Raw genomic sequence first — 14,412 nt, forward strand, 5'->3', positions numbered from 1 at the left:
TTGTTGTGCTGTGGTTGTTTCTGTGTAGTACCTGCTTCAGCCTGCTGGCGTCACCACCAAGGTGGACGGCTTATGTTCTCTTTTGTGCAAACACCAAAATATTCTTATCATTAAATAAGGAGACAGACTTTCTGTATGAACCACATATTCAAACAGTAATATCTTTTAATGTCAAACATTTGTCACACTAATTATTAACAACCCTACTTTAATGTTTTAATGAAAGATGACAAATCACCTTATTTCTCAGGTCCAAGGGTTTATTACTAATAATATACAATTTACAGCTTCAACAGACTTATTTACATCAGTTCTCTGCAGTTCAACACGAAACTGTTGACAAACATTTATTACTGCTGTGGAATATTTAATGTAAGTTCAAAGTTTGTTTAAGTCATAATGTTTTACAGTCTTCAGTATCAGCAGCGAGGGTTTTATGATCACAGACAGGAACAGCGATTTTATCATCTGATCTTTCTCTATGTGCATTTCTAGTTTTCAAAGACATATTGTAGTCAGCAATTAAGATCAATAATCAATCCAAAATACCAGTAAGTATGGTGGCTGAGTGTTTTTTTCCATCGGACATTCCCTGATACAATTTGAACCATTGTTACTGGTCACAGTAACTACTACAACGTCTAAGCTAGTGACAGAGCTGTCATTATTTAAGTGAGAGTGAGAGCAGATTCCTCCTGCTGTTACCTTTATTATATTTACAGGGTGCCCACATTTTTACTGCATGGGCAAAACAGAAACGTATTGGTGTCCCATGGGCAAAAACAAAGACTTCTTGTATTACATTGTATTTTTATGATACAAAATGGTGCTAGGATCCAAAGTTCCCTTCCAGCGTGACTCTGCCCACAATGCTCAAATAACCCTAACTCAACATATTTAAAGAGCATTTTTACCTCACAAAAGCAGCACAAACAGTGATTTATAGATAAAGAAACGTTTTTTGTTTTTTTTTCTGTATAAACATCTAGTATAATTGCGTGTCAAGCTTGGCTAATTTTAGTGAGCATAAATCCATTCATACATATTTATTTTAAAAATCTTCATGGACCCCCTCTGATACTAGCGAGGACTACAAGGGGTCCACAGAACATTCATTCTATGGAGCTCTACTTAGATTCCGCAACTTACATCAGTGGCCTACGCCCTGGTTCCCTCAACACAGCCTATAAGATTTTTTTTTTTTTTATTATTGCAGAAAACAAACTCTGTGGCAAACAAAAGTTTATGATACTAATAGGTTTTGCTCATCAAGATAATCTTCACAAATGAACACTACTTTTTTAAACGACATACGCTTTTGATTTCAAACGTTGGGTATTTTACTGATGGACTATGTGTCATGTATCATGTATGATACATTAACATAATATCTTAAATCAGGTATCAAGTATTAAAGAATAAAAGTCATAAAAGGTTACATTTACTCAACCTTCACACAGAGCGAGGCTTGTAAATTCATATAAATTCATAATAGGCTCATTAAAATCTTTCCATTAGGTGTGATCAGTTATGGATCTGTGCCAATGGTCATCTGTAATAGACTGCTCACATTGAGTGTTGCAGGAATGAGATTTTTAGGGTGTTATCCCGTGTTGTTGTCTTCCTTCCTTTTCACGCCACTCACAGTTAAATATTTGAAAAGTCGTCATCCTCTGAGCTCTCTGCTGGATCCTCCATCTTCACCCCGAGTCCACTGTCCAGATCCGTCTCATTAAAGACGACTCTTGGTGTTTTTATCGATGGGTTGTCGTCTTCCTCTTCTTCTCTGCTGCTGGATGGCTGCTCATCGTCTTCATCTTCGCTGTCGTGCTCTCTGCTGTCTGGGATGATGACTACTTCCTCCTTTGCGTTGGGATCAATGTCCTCCTTAAACCAGACTGACTTGTATCCGTCGTCCATGCGTCTTTCCTTGGTCAGGATGGGTTTCACCTCCTTATCACTGTCGGTTTTGTCCGACCCGGCCTCGCTGGTGTTGTCACCCAGGAGATTATGCAGTGCCAACGAAGACTTCACGATGGCCTCATTGACAGGAAGGTTCCCTGTTGGTTTTCGTGGCACTTCACTAAGCATTACGCTTCCCCTCTTAGGAGTACCCGAGCCAGCGCTGTATCCATCTTCATCGTTCTCGAAGGCATCATTGGTGTACTGGATACCTTCCTTCTGAGCGACTGAACCTTTACCCAGCTGCAGAACGACAACACATTCAGTGAGAGAAGAAAACAGAGCTTAATATGCAGGATTGTAGCTTCCTGTTTGTCCTTCAGACTTTCAAAATGTTAAAGGGATCAATTCTAATAATAAAGACTCATTCCTGGGGAGGGTTGTGGTAGTTACAAAATGTATTCACTATCTTACAGCTGCTTGTATTTCTACTGATCCTGCAAGAGAAAATGCTTTTAGGGCCAGTGTGTGTCAAGTGATAATCCGGACTATGGGCTATAATATAATTCAGCTCCATTCCCAGAGGTTACAGTTATGTCTGTTGCTTGGAAGGAGTCACTGCATTCAAGGCTAAATTCAGAGGTGAAAAAGTTCCCCATTGGTGTAGGCATAACATTTATTTGGCAGAAAATTTTGTCCAGAACAAACTGATTTCCTGCAACCTTATTAAAAGGTCTAGTTGCTCATCAAAGTTGAAGTCACCAGTCTAGAAGCTAACCCAAATAATAGCTTATAGTTAGGAGTCTGACTACCAACAGTTCCCAGCCTTGAGACAAAGTTTAGGGTTTAGCCAAACCAACCCATAGTTCTTCTCCTTGAAAAGTTTTAATGCTAACCCAAATCAAAGCTAACAACATGGTAGATAATTAAAATGAAAGGTTAAACTTCAGCTAACCACAGTCCAACCCATACTGATGACAAATGTTCTTGGGTTGTGGAGCTCTTTAAAGGGTGCAGAATAAATGGTCAACATACAGATCATTTACAATGCTTTTCTTACAGCCTGACCAGCACTGAAGCTAATAAGATATTTCCTGAAGTGCCACAGTGAAAGGTAAAGGGATTTCAATCTAAGGGTTCATCCTCTGGAGAGAACGGACCCTATTAGTTAGATTGTGTGCAAGTTGAAAAAGGGGAATGATAAAGCCATCTGGGAGCCAACTCACATAGAAATCTGACTGGTCATCGTTGGGTGCTTTGTACGGACAGACAGATTTTAAGAGCTGTGATGAAATTACAGCGGAAGTGCCACTGTGGCGATAATCAGGAACAGGAATGAGTCTGGGTGGTTAGAAAAAGTCTCTATTTCCTGTCCTAGCCATTACTCCAAGCACTTAACAACCTCTTGAACTTTTAACTTACAGAGCTTTGGAACTTGCTGGCTTCATAGATTTTTCTCCAATCTGCTTTCCCCCTCTGAATACGGAAAGCAAGCACCCCAATGACCACCAGACAAATGAACAGCAGGACACCCAGGGTCGCACCGACTGCTGCCATTTCCACCGTCCCATATTCACCTGATGGTACGATCACTGAAAGAACAAAGGTCATGGATAAGAAGCTGGCACGAAAATCAGAATCTTCTAGTTGCTAATCAAAACTGAAGCAAAAAGTTAATCTCAACAAAATCCAAGCTGATCTCATAGCTAGACTATTAAGATTAAATATTAGCTAGCCTAAATCAAAGCTAACAGTGTAGTCTAAAAAATAAAAATACAGTTGAGCTAACAAAGCAAAGAGTTCAGCTGCTAAAAGTCTAAAACTGATGTTAAAATAGTGGCAAACGTCAAAGCGTATAGTCTACAACCATTAGATCTTGTAGAATGACTTCCTCGTTAAACTTGTGAGTGAACAGTCTTTTCCAGGGAGGAATGGAATATGTGTTAGCCATGCCATGGCATTGTTTGACAGTATTAGAAATTGTAATCATTATAATCTTCTCTTCTTCAGGGCATGCAAAGTTGAGATCTTACACAGTGAGTCGCTATTTTGTCGGCAGAATTTCTATTTTGTTTTCAGATTAACATCCTGTAGAAAAACCTAAAAGATTCATGTTGGTTTTGTAATGGATTTTGTTTTTTGAGGTAGGTCTGTTTAAGTCTGGTAGCACCTTTTTAGATCTGACTGCTGTCACTGCACGACAAAGCATAGACGCTGTGGTTGGTCGCTTCGAATGTCTTTGTTATATAGGTGAGAGTCGTTCTCACCTTAGATTAACTTCCATGAATGAGAAAATATTATGTGTAATTTAATCTACCAAAAGGAAACCACCTGGGGGAGCTGTGCTGTCACTGGTACCGGCGGTTGAAACACTGCCTTCAGTGGGCATACTGGAGATTTCACTGGTCGTGCTAGGGATGGTAGTTGGGTTGGTGGTCTTGCCATTGGTTGTGGATTCATCTACCGACGTCGTGGCCACACTGTCTGTGGTCTGAGGCAAACTGGTGGTGGTGAAACCTGGGAGGAGAACACACTTTTATGGCCCTATTTTCATTTTCAAATACTTTTGTTAATGTCATATGACTCTGTTAATGTGAGCTGCACTGTTCAATTATGTTATTCCGATTTAAATTTGTGGAAGGCTAAACCGGAAGTCTCTAGTGCGTGAAAGGAGGATCCAGGTAATTTTACATGGAGGAAGTCAAGCACTTTGGCTTCATGCGTCACTGAGCAGCTTTCACAGTGAACAGGGCTCTGTTCCTGATGCCGTATCCAAATTCTCTTATTATATCCATGGTTTGTATGTAGCAGTCTGAGATGGTGGACACACTTGCCCATACACTACTCAGACAGGTAGTGGTGCAGCCATGAATGTATTATAGGCCCGGATACTCAAGCACCGCTCAGCCGTGCTTCCTATTTTGCCAAGCCGCCACAGCCCAGAATCATTTTTATTCATAAACCACCATTATAGAAGAAATGTCTGTAAAACCGTTCACGGGTCGCATTTAACTGCAATCAATTATGAGTCAATTATGACTCTTTCTTTTATGAGTTTTTGATCCATGGAAGTTTAATATTCTTAAACTTCCTTTGACGCGAGAAAAGTGATTTAAAAATCTGTGACGTCATCACATTGTAAAATTTAGTAGTAGTCTCCAAACTATTGGACTGAATGGGCCCCATCTTTGGGTTCACTATCTACTTCTGTTTAGAATCTATGGACACAGCCCTCAAAAAAGGGCCACAGGACAAGGCAGTATTTATCAGCTAGTCGTCGTGTATCCAGAGAGCTTTTTCCATCCTAAGTTGTAGTTATTCTCCTTTTCTACCTCCAGGGATTTCTGCATACACATGTTCAGTAGTGAAATTGATAAATGGCTTCCTTTATGTGGAAACCTCAGCAATCATAGTTTCAGCAAAAAAACGGAACAGGTGGCTGATAAATCAGTTCCCTTTAGTTTTTCTACTTCCTTGTCTTTGTCTGCACACGTTCAGGAAGTGTTACCAAACAGCTTCAGGTAGGCGCATATCTTTGCCATGTTGAGAGATGTTCACCTCTACTCACACTTCCTGGAGCAAACCAGCATTCACTACTTTACACATTTTGTTCGCTCACATATTATCTAAAATAATATTCACGCTTGAACTGGTGCAGATTAAACAAACTCAGTCTGGTTAAAGCTGCCAATCGAACATTAAATGCTGTATTTACGTCCAAAAAAACTTGTTTCTTTCGGTGAGATCAGAGGAGACCAACCACAGGATCGCGCAGTAGCCGATATGTGACACAATTTAAACACAACTTAATGCAGTTGACAGGGCAGTGCGCCTCAGTCTGTCAGTCTGAATGAGAAACAACCAGCTAATGAATTCACACCCTGTTCCTCTGATTAAACTGTAGGTAACTTCTTGAATCCATAAAATGTTCCTGGAGATGTTTTGTGCTGAATCCTGTCCAGCTGTGAACCTTTAATTAAGTAAAACCAAAAGGAGATTCTCTGTTGATCTGGAGGGGTCACTAGCTCAATTTTTCCAAAAGGTCTGTTGTTGACCTTTCAATCTTTAGTCAAGCCATCAATTAAGGTTTTCTTCCTACCTTTTGTCACCTGCACTGACAGCTGAGCTGTAGTTGTTTGGTCATTAGTTGCATCTGTTGCCACCACCTGAAAGTACCAAAGAGAAAGTTAATTTTCAATAAGAAAAGGATCTTTCAAATAGTCTATTTAATTTTACTAAATGTGTAAGCTCACTTGTAGAGATAATGTTTCCTCTGGGAGATCCTTGGTCATGAATAGATAGCCATCAACAATCGAGAAATCACTGCTACCTGTAACTTGGTAAGTGATGTGGGGATTTAAACCCTGTTTGAACAGAAATTAAAAGGTAAGTGCAGAACATCCAGTAGACAGAAAATGACTTTGTCAGTCATCAAACACACAAAAATGGTAGGATGAGAATTCTGCAAAGCGGTAGCCCACCACTTTAAGTTACCACTGCATCGTATAACGATGGATGACACGGCAGCGTCCTAGGACTGAAGCCAACACATCTCCTGGTGACTGGCTGCATGGGCCAGACTAAAACCCCAAAGTACACATCTAGATGGTTTCTGGTATTTCAGACAGTTCATGAATGTATGTTTAATATAATATTTATAACAAGTTTGGTTTTGATTAGTTTTTTGATGCTATATGAATGTAACATCATTACCCCTTTTTCTATCAAGGTGGTTCAGTGGCTTGTTCGGAGCCAGCGCCTACTCTGGAACCAGTTCTTTGCATTTAGTTATCCAAAGAACTGGCTCTCAGTCAGGATAACTGGTTCCAGAGAACCACCAACACTTTGCTGGTCGAGAATAAAGAACTGCTTACGTCACCTCAAGGTAATCGTGATCAAGGACCAACTAAAACTGCTACAGCCATTTTTTAAAACAATTGCTTGTGTAGCATGTTCTGACTTATACACAGGAGAAGAAACATAAGATTGGATGCCAAATCAGTGGTCTAAGGACCTGTCATTTTTGGATGCCAATGTAGGCATGCAAAGCCAGGAAGAACCAAGTCCAAAGTACCACGAGCACCAGACCAGAACCAGCACTTGGTTTGCCAATCACTGCTGCATAGGCTCTGGTTTCAAATGACATAACCAGCCCAAGATGACAGCGCTTGAATGTGGAATATTTCATTTTTTATTTTTAACAATGAGAGGTATTAGAGATGTGCCATCTATCTGTCTATTTCAGCTGGCTTACCAAAAACATTGTATACTCCAAAGTATTCAAATGCCAGACCTCTGAATTACCACCCACATCTCAACTTTACTGCTATTATAAGAAGAAACGTCCCAAACATCTTCATCTGCTCCCATCTGAGTAAGTCAAGACCCAGTGGATTTTTTATTTAATGGAAGGATGACAGAAATGTCCTCGCAACTACTGGAAAACCATTGATTTTTGTGTGTGCGCGTTACTTTTGCCCGGCTCCGGGACTTCACAAGCACGAGGATGTGTGTATTGTATTAACATTATAGCCTGCGTTATCAACGAAGGCCAGAAACTTTACAGGCTGAAGACTACATCAATACCAGCAGTCTGTGACCTGGCATCTGACTTTGAAGCTGCAAGTTTAGCCATGTTTTCTGTTGCTTTACTGCTCATCTTGTAGCTCAGCCTGCTGCATCAGGCATCTAGGCAGTTTTGGGGACTATCTGGGGCGATGTTGGACCAATGTTGTAATATTGAAAGACAATAAAAAGAATCTGTAAACATTAAACGTCATTTCTATGCAAACTGTCCATTGAATAAAATCCATTATAGTTTACAGACTGACTTCCTGCTTCACCTTTGATCTTTACTTATCATAGCTGTGCACATGACCACTAAAAACTAGATCCAAGTTGTTAAAACCAGAATTTCTTTTCAAGAAAAACTGCATGTCTGAAGTTTTCCTCCAAATTTAGCGCAACATTTTTACTGAATTTCCCAGAAGTCCTTAAAAAATATTATGTGAATATTATTTTGGTTCTTTGAGATAATCAGTTTGTGGTGCTGATTTTCTAGCAGGTTGCCATTAATTAAACCAGGGACGAGACAACATTTAAATTAAACACATTTTACACTATATGTAGTCTAGAATCAGTGTTTTACCCCAGTGGCAGCATAGTCATCATCTGTGGCGATGATCCGCAGTGGCACTTCTTTGTTGTTCAGGTCCACCGCCATGGTGCCGACTGCAGTGACAACAGCTTTGTACTCTGAGCTCTGAAACTGGGGAGGGTGGAGACTCTTCACCAGAACACTGATTGTGACGGTGGTGGTGGAAAACTGAAAACTGCTCACCCTCTGAGCAGCCTGGGAGAGAAAAACATACCTGATGGTAGATTTAAACACAGAAACGGACACAGACACAGACTGTCCGTCCACAGAGAGTCCTTGAGAGGTTTGGGGATTTTTTTAGAACTTAGAAAATGGATCACCAGAAAAAATACTCTCACTTGTCTATTTTCAAGTCCAATTGAAATTACATTTAGTCATCGCTTTTTGTAGTCTATAGTATTGTTTTTTTCTTTATTATAAAAAGTAAGAAAAAAGGGCCTTTGATAAAATACTGGAAATGCTCCTTTTGTCTTAAGTGGCTGCAGGGGCCTGTCAGCATTTGAAAAATTTCTCCCTTTTGGTTTTAGAATTTTTTTCTACAAGGAGAACACAGGAAAAGATTTACAAAGCATACAATAACAGAACAAAACTAACTTGATTTCAGTTTGACTGTAGAGATTTAGTCTTAAAATGATGTTAATTGCCTTTAATCTCATTAAAAACCCTCCAAATTTCAAGAAAAATGAATGAGGACATGACCTGACAGCCCTCAGTGGTAGAAAAGATGCTCCACCTTTCAAACTGGGCTACTGTTTGTTTGGATTATTTCATTTCAGTGATTAGAAAACCCAAAAGGCAATTTTCTTGCTGCATTAATTACCCACACAGATCAAGTATTTACAGAGACACAAGGGGCCATGATTTAAATGAAATGGATAAAAGGAGTTGAATGTGTTGTCTTTACCAGGACTGTCAGACTGATCGTCCCCAACACGTCGGCCGGCTTCAGCATGGTGATGTTCCCCGTGTCAGAGTTGATCTGAAACAGCCCGCCAGCATCTCCTAAAAACACAGACAAACTGAGCTGCTTCCCCCTGCAAATAATCAACAACTTGAGTAGAGTCTGGGCTGCTTACCACCGAGGAACGAGTACATTATCCCCTCCTTTATTCCATTGTCTCCGTCGATGGCGTAAAGCGGTCCTGGTTTCAGCGGTAGTGTTCCGGTCTGCAAATGAGAAAAACACCAAGTCCAGCCTGTTTTAGACAAAGTGATGTTGGGGTTGTCTAACAGCGTCTGAAACCTTCTCTATATTCAACCCAGTGCAACAACACTTATGCCTTTGAAGAGAGACTGACAGTGTGTGCAGGTATCCCAGTGATTCATCACAGTAATGCAAAAGACACTGAGATCAGGGGGACGCAGCCAGGTGCAGGCTATGATGGCAGGCCAATCACGCCTCCTTCCAATGTGGACATTTACAACACATAGAAACTCTTTTGACCCAGACACACCAACTAGCGCTAGTTACAGGGCCGAGACAGCTGCCATGGAACACACTGCAAAGACTACAGCTGACGGCCAACAGCGTGAGAGGAAGAACTCTCCATATCATCTGTTGACAGCAGTCTGTATTCGTTATTCAAAAAGGGTATAATTATGTGAAAAAATGAGGAGGAAAAGTGGATAAAATCGTGGATACTATAAAGAGGCCTTCCTTTTCTTTTCTCTTCTTGTGCACTGATTCACTTACCTGAACAGCCAATCAGTGATTTCACTCACTGTCAGGCTCCGCCACCAGTTCTACACATTCAAAAGGCAGTGAAGGACTCAACACAACAACTAGGGCCAGTATCAACTCTCCAGATTAAGTGTTTACACAGCTGAAGAGTCGCACCTCTTGTTCATCTAAATTGACCACGCCGGTGTACCCGGAGCTCTGGCAGATCAAAGCCCCCCCACTCTCGAACTCGGTGCAGGGCTGGAACCACGGCGGTCTGTTGTCCACGTCTACGATGGTGACCAGGATGGTGGTGGAGGCAGTGAATGAAGGATCGGGTGCTCCAATATCTGTGTCCTGAGAAGAAGAAGAAATGGAACCTGATTATGTCAGTAGAACTTACATTATGATAGTTTTATAAGTACCGGTAATAAATAAGTAATGATAGTTTTTAAGTTTTAATAATGTTTGGGGAAAAGACCGTCATCAAGTTATTTAAATAACCTGCGGAACATTTTTGTACAGAAACGTTATTGAAATATTATCCCTGAGCTGGAACAACTAAACCATCGTTTGCACCGAGTAACACTCACCTGAACAGTCAACATCAGTTCGACACTTTTGACTTTGTCGTACTCAAGAGGCGTCTCAACAAGGATATCTGGACTGTTACGTGACCGTAGTTTAAAGGGATTCGGCACCTGTATTGGAGATTAAATGAAATGTCACCTGACCAGCAGACAAACAACAAGAGGATTTATCTAAATTATATTATAATAATAATGATGAGGTCTTACAGTTGTAGACGTCAGTGTGTAGTAGAGGTCAGTGCTATCTACATCTGTGGCAGGGATGCTGGCCACGCTGAGTCCCTTCGGCGTCATCTGGGACAAAATGGTACAGTTTACAACATTTCAATGAATTATACATGGACCATTTTGCAATCAGCTGTGACACAAGTAGCACATGTTTTTGTTCACCCCAAAGGTGTTGGATGGGGAGAACAGGAGAGGGCCAAACACAAATTAACTGTTGACACAAAGATGGAAGCACGCCATTTTCTTTCATGTAAACAGAACTGTGAAACTAAGTTTCAGACCACATTAAAAAACAGTTGTAGGTTGTATTCAAGTGATATTGGCCGTATAGTGTAATTATCTACAGAAGCTATATCCAGATCCAGATATGGTTAAGGAGACAAGGATGTTAGCTCTGCAAGAATTTGAATCTATTAAAACAACAATTTTCCAATGGGAAAAAATGCCTCTGTATGGGGACAAATAAATGAAAAACACAAACAATAACTCCTGTTGAGTTGAATATATTTTTTAGACTTTTACCTCATTGACGGTGATGCGGTAAGGGTTCTCCGCAAAGACTGGTGGATTATCGTTCACATCTTCCACAATTACAGTAATGTCGAGGGTGGTCTGGAAACAAAGAAACCATCATTGTTTAAAATACTTAATACTTATTTTGCTATTGCTATTTATATGCGCATATATATATCTGATTGCATCTTTACTACAACTTGTAAATAATATGTGATCAAATTACAATAAAAATCAGACATAAATACACAGAATTCCGACATCATTCTCTGAGATGCATGTAGAGCCCGACTGTGTGAAAGGGTAACACATGCTATGAGGTTGAACAGACTCCTTAAGTCCATATAACCTCTTTAAGATCCTGAACAGCCTCTTGAAGTCCCTAAAATCTCTTGAAACTACCTTTACAGCCTCAAATTACTTTAACCTCTTTGACAACCTGAACAGCCCCCTGAAGTCCTGATGACCTCTTCAAGAAACTTTACGATCTCCTCAGGAACCTGGTAATCATCATCAAGCTCTTGAAGAGGCTTTAGGCAACTCAGACCCCTCAGTTTGTCTTCTTCTTTCTTTTCCCTCATTTATTTTGGGTGTTATAATATGACATCATCACACTCATCGATCCAGTTAATCTGTCTGTGTGCTGCCTTAACAAATAATCACTTCATTATTTTAAAGGTTTCAACACACCATTAAGTGAGAAATGTAAAGTTAGTATAGAATGAGAGGTTTAGTGTATGAAGACAGAGTTACCGTGCCAACATCCGCCGATGGTGAAGTACAGGTGATATAGAGCCTATAATCAAATTGAGTCTGAAAACCAACAAGAAAAAAGGAAAATTAAGTTGAATTAGGTGAATTCACAGACCAGTATCTAAGCTGAGACATGGGTTTGGATCTAGTTGGTGCTATTAGACATGACAGGCAGTACCTCAAAGTCCAACACCTCATCAGCTATCAGCTGATTACCGTTGAGGCTGAATGGGTTGTCAGGGTTGGCTGGAGGAGGATTGAATGCGAGGGTCACCCCTGGTTCAGTGGTGATATTCATGACGACAGCACCAACCGTGTTGTTTTCATTAAAACGAGCAAAGTTCGGAGCACTACAGACTGTTCGGAGAGAGGAATAATGCAGGTGTCAAAATAAGACACAATACCAACCTGTCTGTTTGTTTGATTTCTTCTCCAAAGTCAGATGAGAAAATGTGTACCAGTTTAATCTCTGTGTGTCCAAAGGATCTGTTGGTTTAGAACTACAGACCCAGTGTGTTCTGAGACAAACTCAGAAAAATAACAATATGAAATACTTAATATAACTAATAAAACTGAGTATTTAGTTAGAGTTATGTTCAGTTGACTTGGAAAACTATCTTTTAAATTGACCAACATCAAATGTGTGCTGCATGAAGAATCGCAAGATTATTTTTCTCTCTCGGTTCACTACCACACAAAGTATTCCCGATATAAGGGTCCACCGGAAAGAGCCTGACTTCAGCAGTCTAGGGATATGTGAGAACAGGATTTAGATTATTTCAATTTATTCATCATATGAAATGTACTCAAATCACTAATTTCATTTTGATCAACTACTGAAAAGAAAAATCCAAAATATTAGAGCAATAATCACATAGAAATTGGCATTTTGTGCATTTTGTCCCCCCACACAAATTCTGAGTGCGACACCACCCTCTCACTAAAGTTACATAATGCAGAAACAAGTGATGGGGGCGGAGTGGCTGAGATGGAGACACCCTAGATTCACCCTATTACAAGACACAAGATGATTTTGAAACTTATTTTTAAGGTTAAAAAGTTACATGATTTTGCTTTAATTCTTACATTTCAAATAAATAAAGCTGAAATAACACCAATGTCCGTCTCCTCCATGAGGGCCGACTGCAGCAACCCAAACTGTTCAATGTGCAAGAGGAAAAAGGGATGAGACGTTCAAAAACAACGTCACTCTCTTTAATTGTCAAATCCAGCGAATGCAACATTTTGGAAAGCTTGGGTTATTCTCGCTAGCTAGCTAATCCCGTTGTACCTTAGAATGTAGATCCAATTGCTAAAAACAAGCTGCTGTCTTCCACTTTTTGAGAATTTTGTAATAAACACAATGATCCAAAGATCAGCTGACAGATAATCTTAGCTTGCATTGCTAAATTTAATGACAGCAGTGATTGTAAATGTCTCCACCCTTCACCTCTCTGGCACTGTGCTGTTTCTACATGTCACACCACCTCTTCAAACGACTTCTTCCTCTGGTTTTATTCCACTTGTACGACATGTTTCTTAATTCTCACATTGTGTTTGGTTAGAAATGGTCTTTTTGTACCAGTTAGCACACTGCTAATGAGCCCACAATTTGTGGGAGATGACACCATCAGTCAGGAGAAAATAAAAACAAGCCACAGGTGAACTGTGAAGCTGATCTCAGTACTCACTCTGGGCCTCAGTGGAGGTTTGAAGCAGAATCAGAAGTAAAAAGCTGAAGGACGTCCTCACAGCGAAGCATGCATGAATCCCCTCCATGTCTCCGTCTGAACCGATCCTCGTCTGTCTGTCCTGTTCTCTGCTTACTGCTCCACTTTATGGCTGCAGTGGACTTTTCCCCGCCATAAAAACATACCACGCGTCTGTTTGCTGAGAAGTCATATAAGATCCTCTTTTTCGTTTTTGAACTAATTTTCTCTTTTTTTTATCAGTTTCTACCTGAGATACATGGTCACATATTTGCAGAAGTTCATAAATTAGTGATCATCATCATTTAAGTTTTCCATCAACTAATGTCCTCATATTCGTATGTCCTCTCAGCCTTATCAAGAGCTCGTGTTTCCTGGTTTCTGTTTATGGTTGACAACAAACATACATAACGACACACAACTACAGAGAGGACAACTACAGTCAGACGCCATAAATATATTGAATGCGGTAGATTAGATTTGTGTGGGTTTTATAACCCAACTACCTGCCCCGAAACCTTGTATGGTAGTGAATGAATAGAGACAAGTGATTATACCACCCTGTTTGAATTGTGCCATGAACTGAACATATGATGTCTGTCTATTTTGAACGATGATTTTCCAAGCCAGAAAAGTATCAGTTTGTTGTGATTAAAGCAAAATATCATCTCAACTACATCGCCTCGCTCAATAAAGTCACAAACACCAACATGGCCGCCAACTCGGCACAGAAAAGGTACTAAAAAAGGTGAAAATCTACAATAAATCTGGTCATATTGACAGCTGCAGTTATGTCAAAGGGCAGATCGTCAGTTATGTGAGCTGCTGATATACACGAGCAGCTCTACAATGTTCCAGTTACTGGATTTGGTGATGACGATGTCTCTTGGCTGTGTCATC

General features: G+C 40.2%; 1 protein-coding gene across 2 annotated transcripts; it reads right to left on the minus strand.

The window, feature by feature from the left end:
- Positions 1-239: 239 nt before the first annotated feature.
- On the minus strand, positions 240-13,778 carry cdhr5b (cadherin-related family member 5b). 2 transcript variants are annotated; one of them, XM_030424861.1, is made up of 15 exons: positions 13,495-13,778; positions 11,982-12,160; positions 11,804-11,863; positions 11,060-11,149; positions 10,517-10,603; positions 10,313-10,420; positions 9,897-10,076; positions 9,136-9,226; positions 8,964-9,061; positions 8,051-8,254; positions 6,156-6,266; positions 6,002-6,068; positions 4,234-4,419; positions 3,325-3,494; positions 240-2,205 (listed from the first exon to the last, which is right to left on the minus strand). In XM_030424861.1, the coding sequence occupies exons 1-15, from the start codon at positions 13,580-13,582 to the stop codon at positions 1,648-1,650; spliced, it is 2,277 nt and encodes a 758-aa protein (XP_030280721.1). In that variant the 5' UTR covers positions 13,583-13,778; the 3' UTR covers positions 240-1,647. The 2 variants fall into 2 exon arrangements, with proteins under 2 accessions (XP_030280721.1, XP_030280722.1); XM_030424862.1 differs by lacking the exon at positions 4,234-4,419 and having other exon boundaries at positions 13,495-13,776.
- Positions 13,779-14,412: the final 634 nt, after the last annotated feature.

This window comes from Sparus aurata, chromosome 8, assembly GCF_900880675.1.
Source record: "Sparus aurata chromosome 8, fSpaAur1.1, whole genome shotgun sequence".
Lineage (NCBI taxonomy): Eukaryota > Metazoa > Chordata > Actinopteri > Spariformes > Sparidae > Sparus > Sparus aurata.

Bases quoted from the DNA above. Each gene is read 5' to 3' on its own strand.
- cdhr5b (XM_030424861.1), bottom strand. From the start codon at position 13,582: ATGGAGGGGATTCATGCATGCTTCGCTGTGAGGACGTCCTTCAGCTTT. The intron at 12,161-13,494 runs GTGAGTACTGAG...CTCTCCGAACAG, and splicing joins AACCTCCACTGAGGCCCAGA to TCTGTAGTGCTCCGAACTTT. The intron at 4,420-6,001 runs GTAGGAAGAAAA...TTCTCCTCCCAG, and splicing joins GTCAGTGCAGGTGACAAAAG to GTTTCACCACCACCAGTTTG.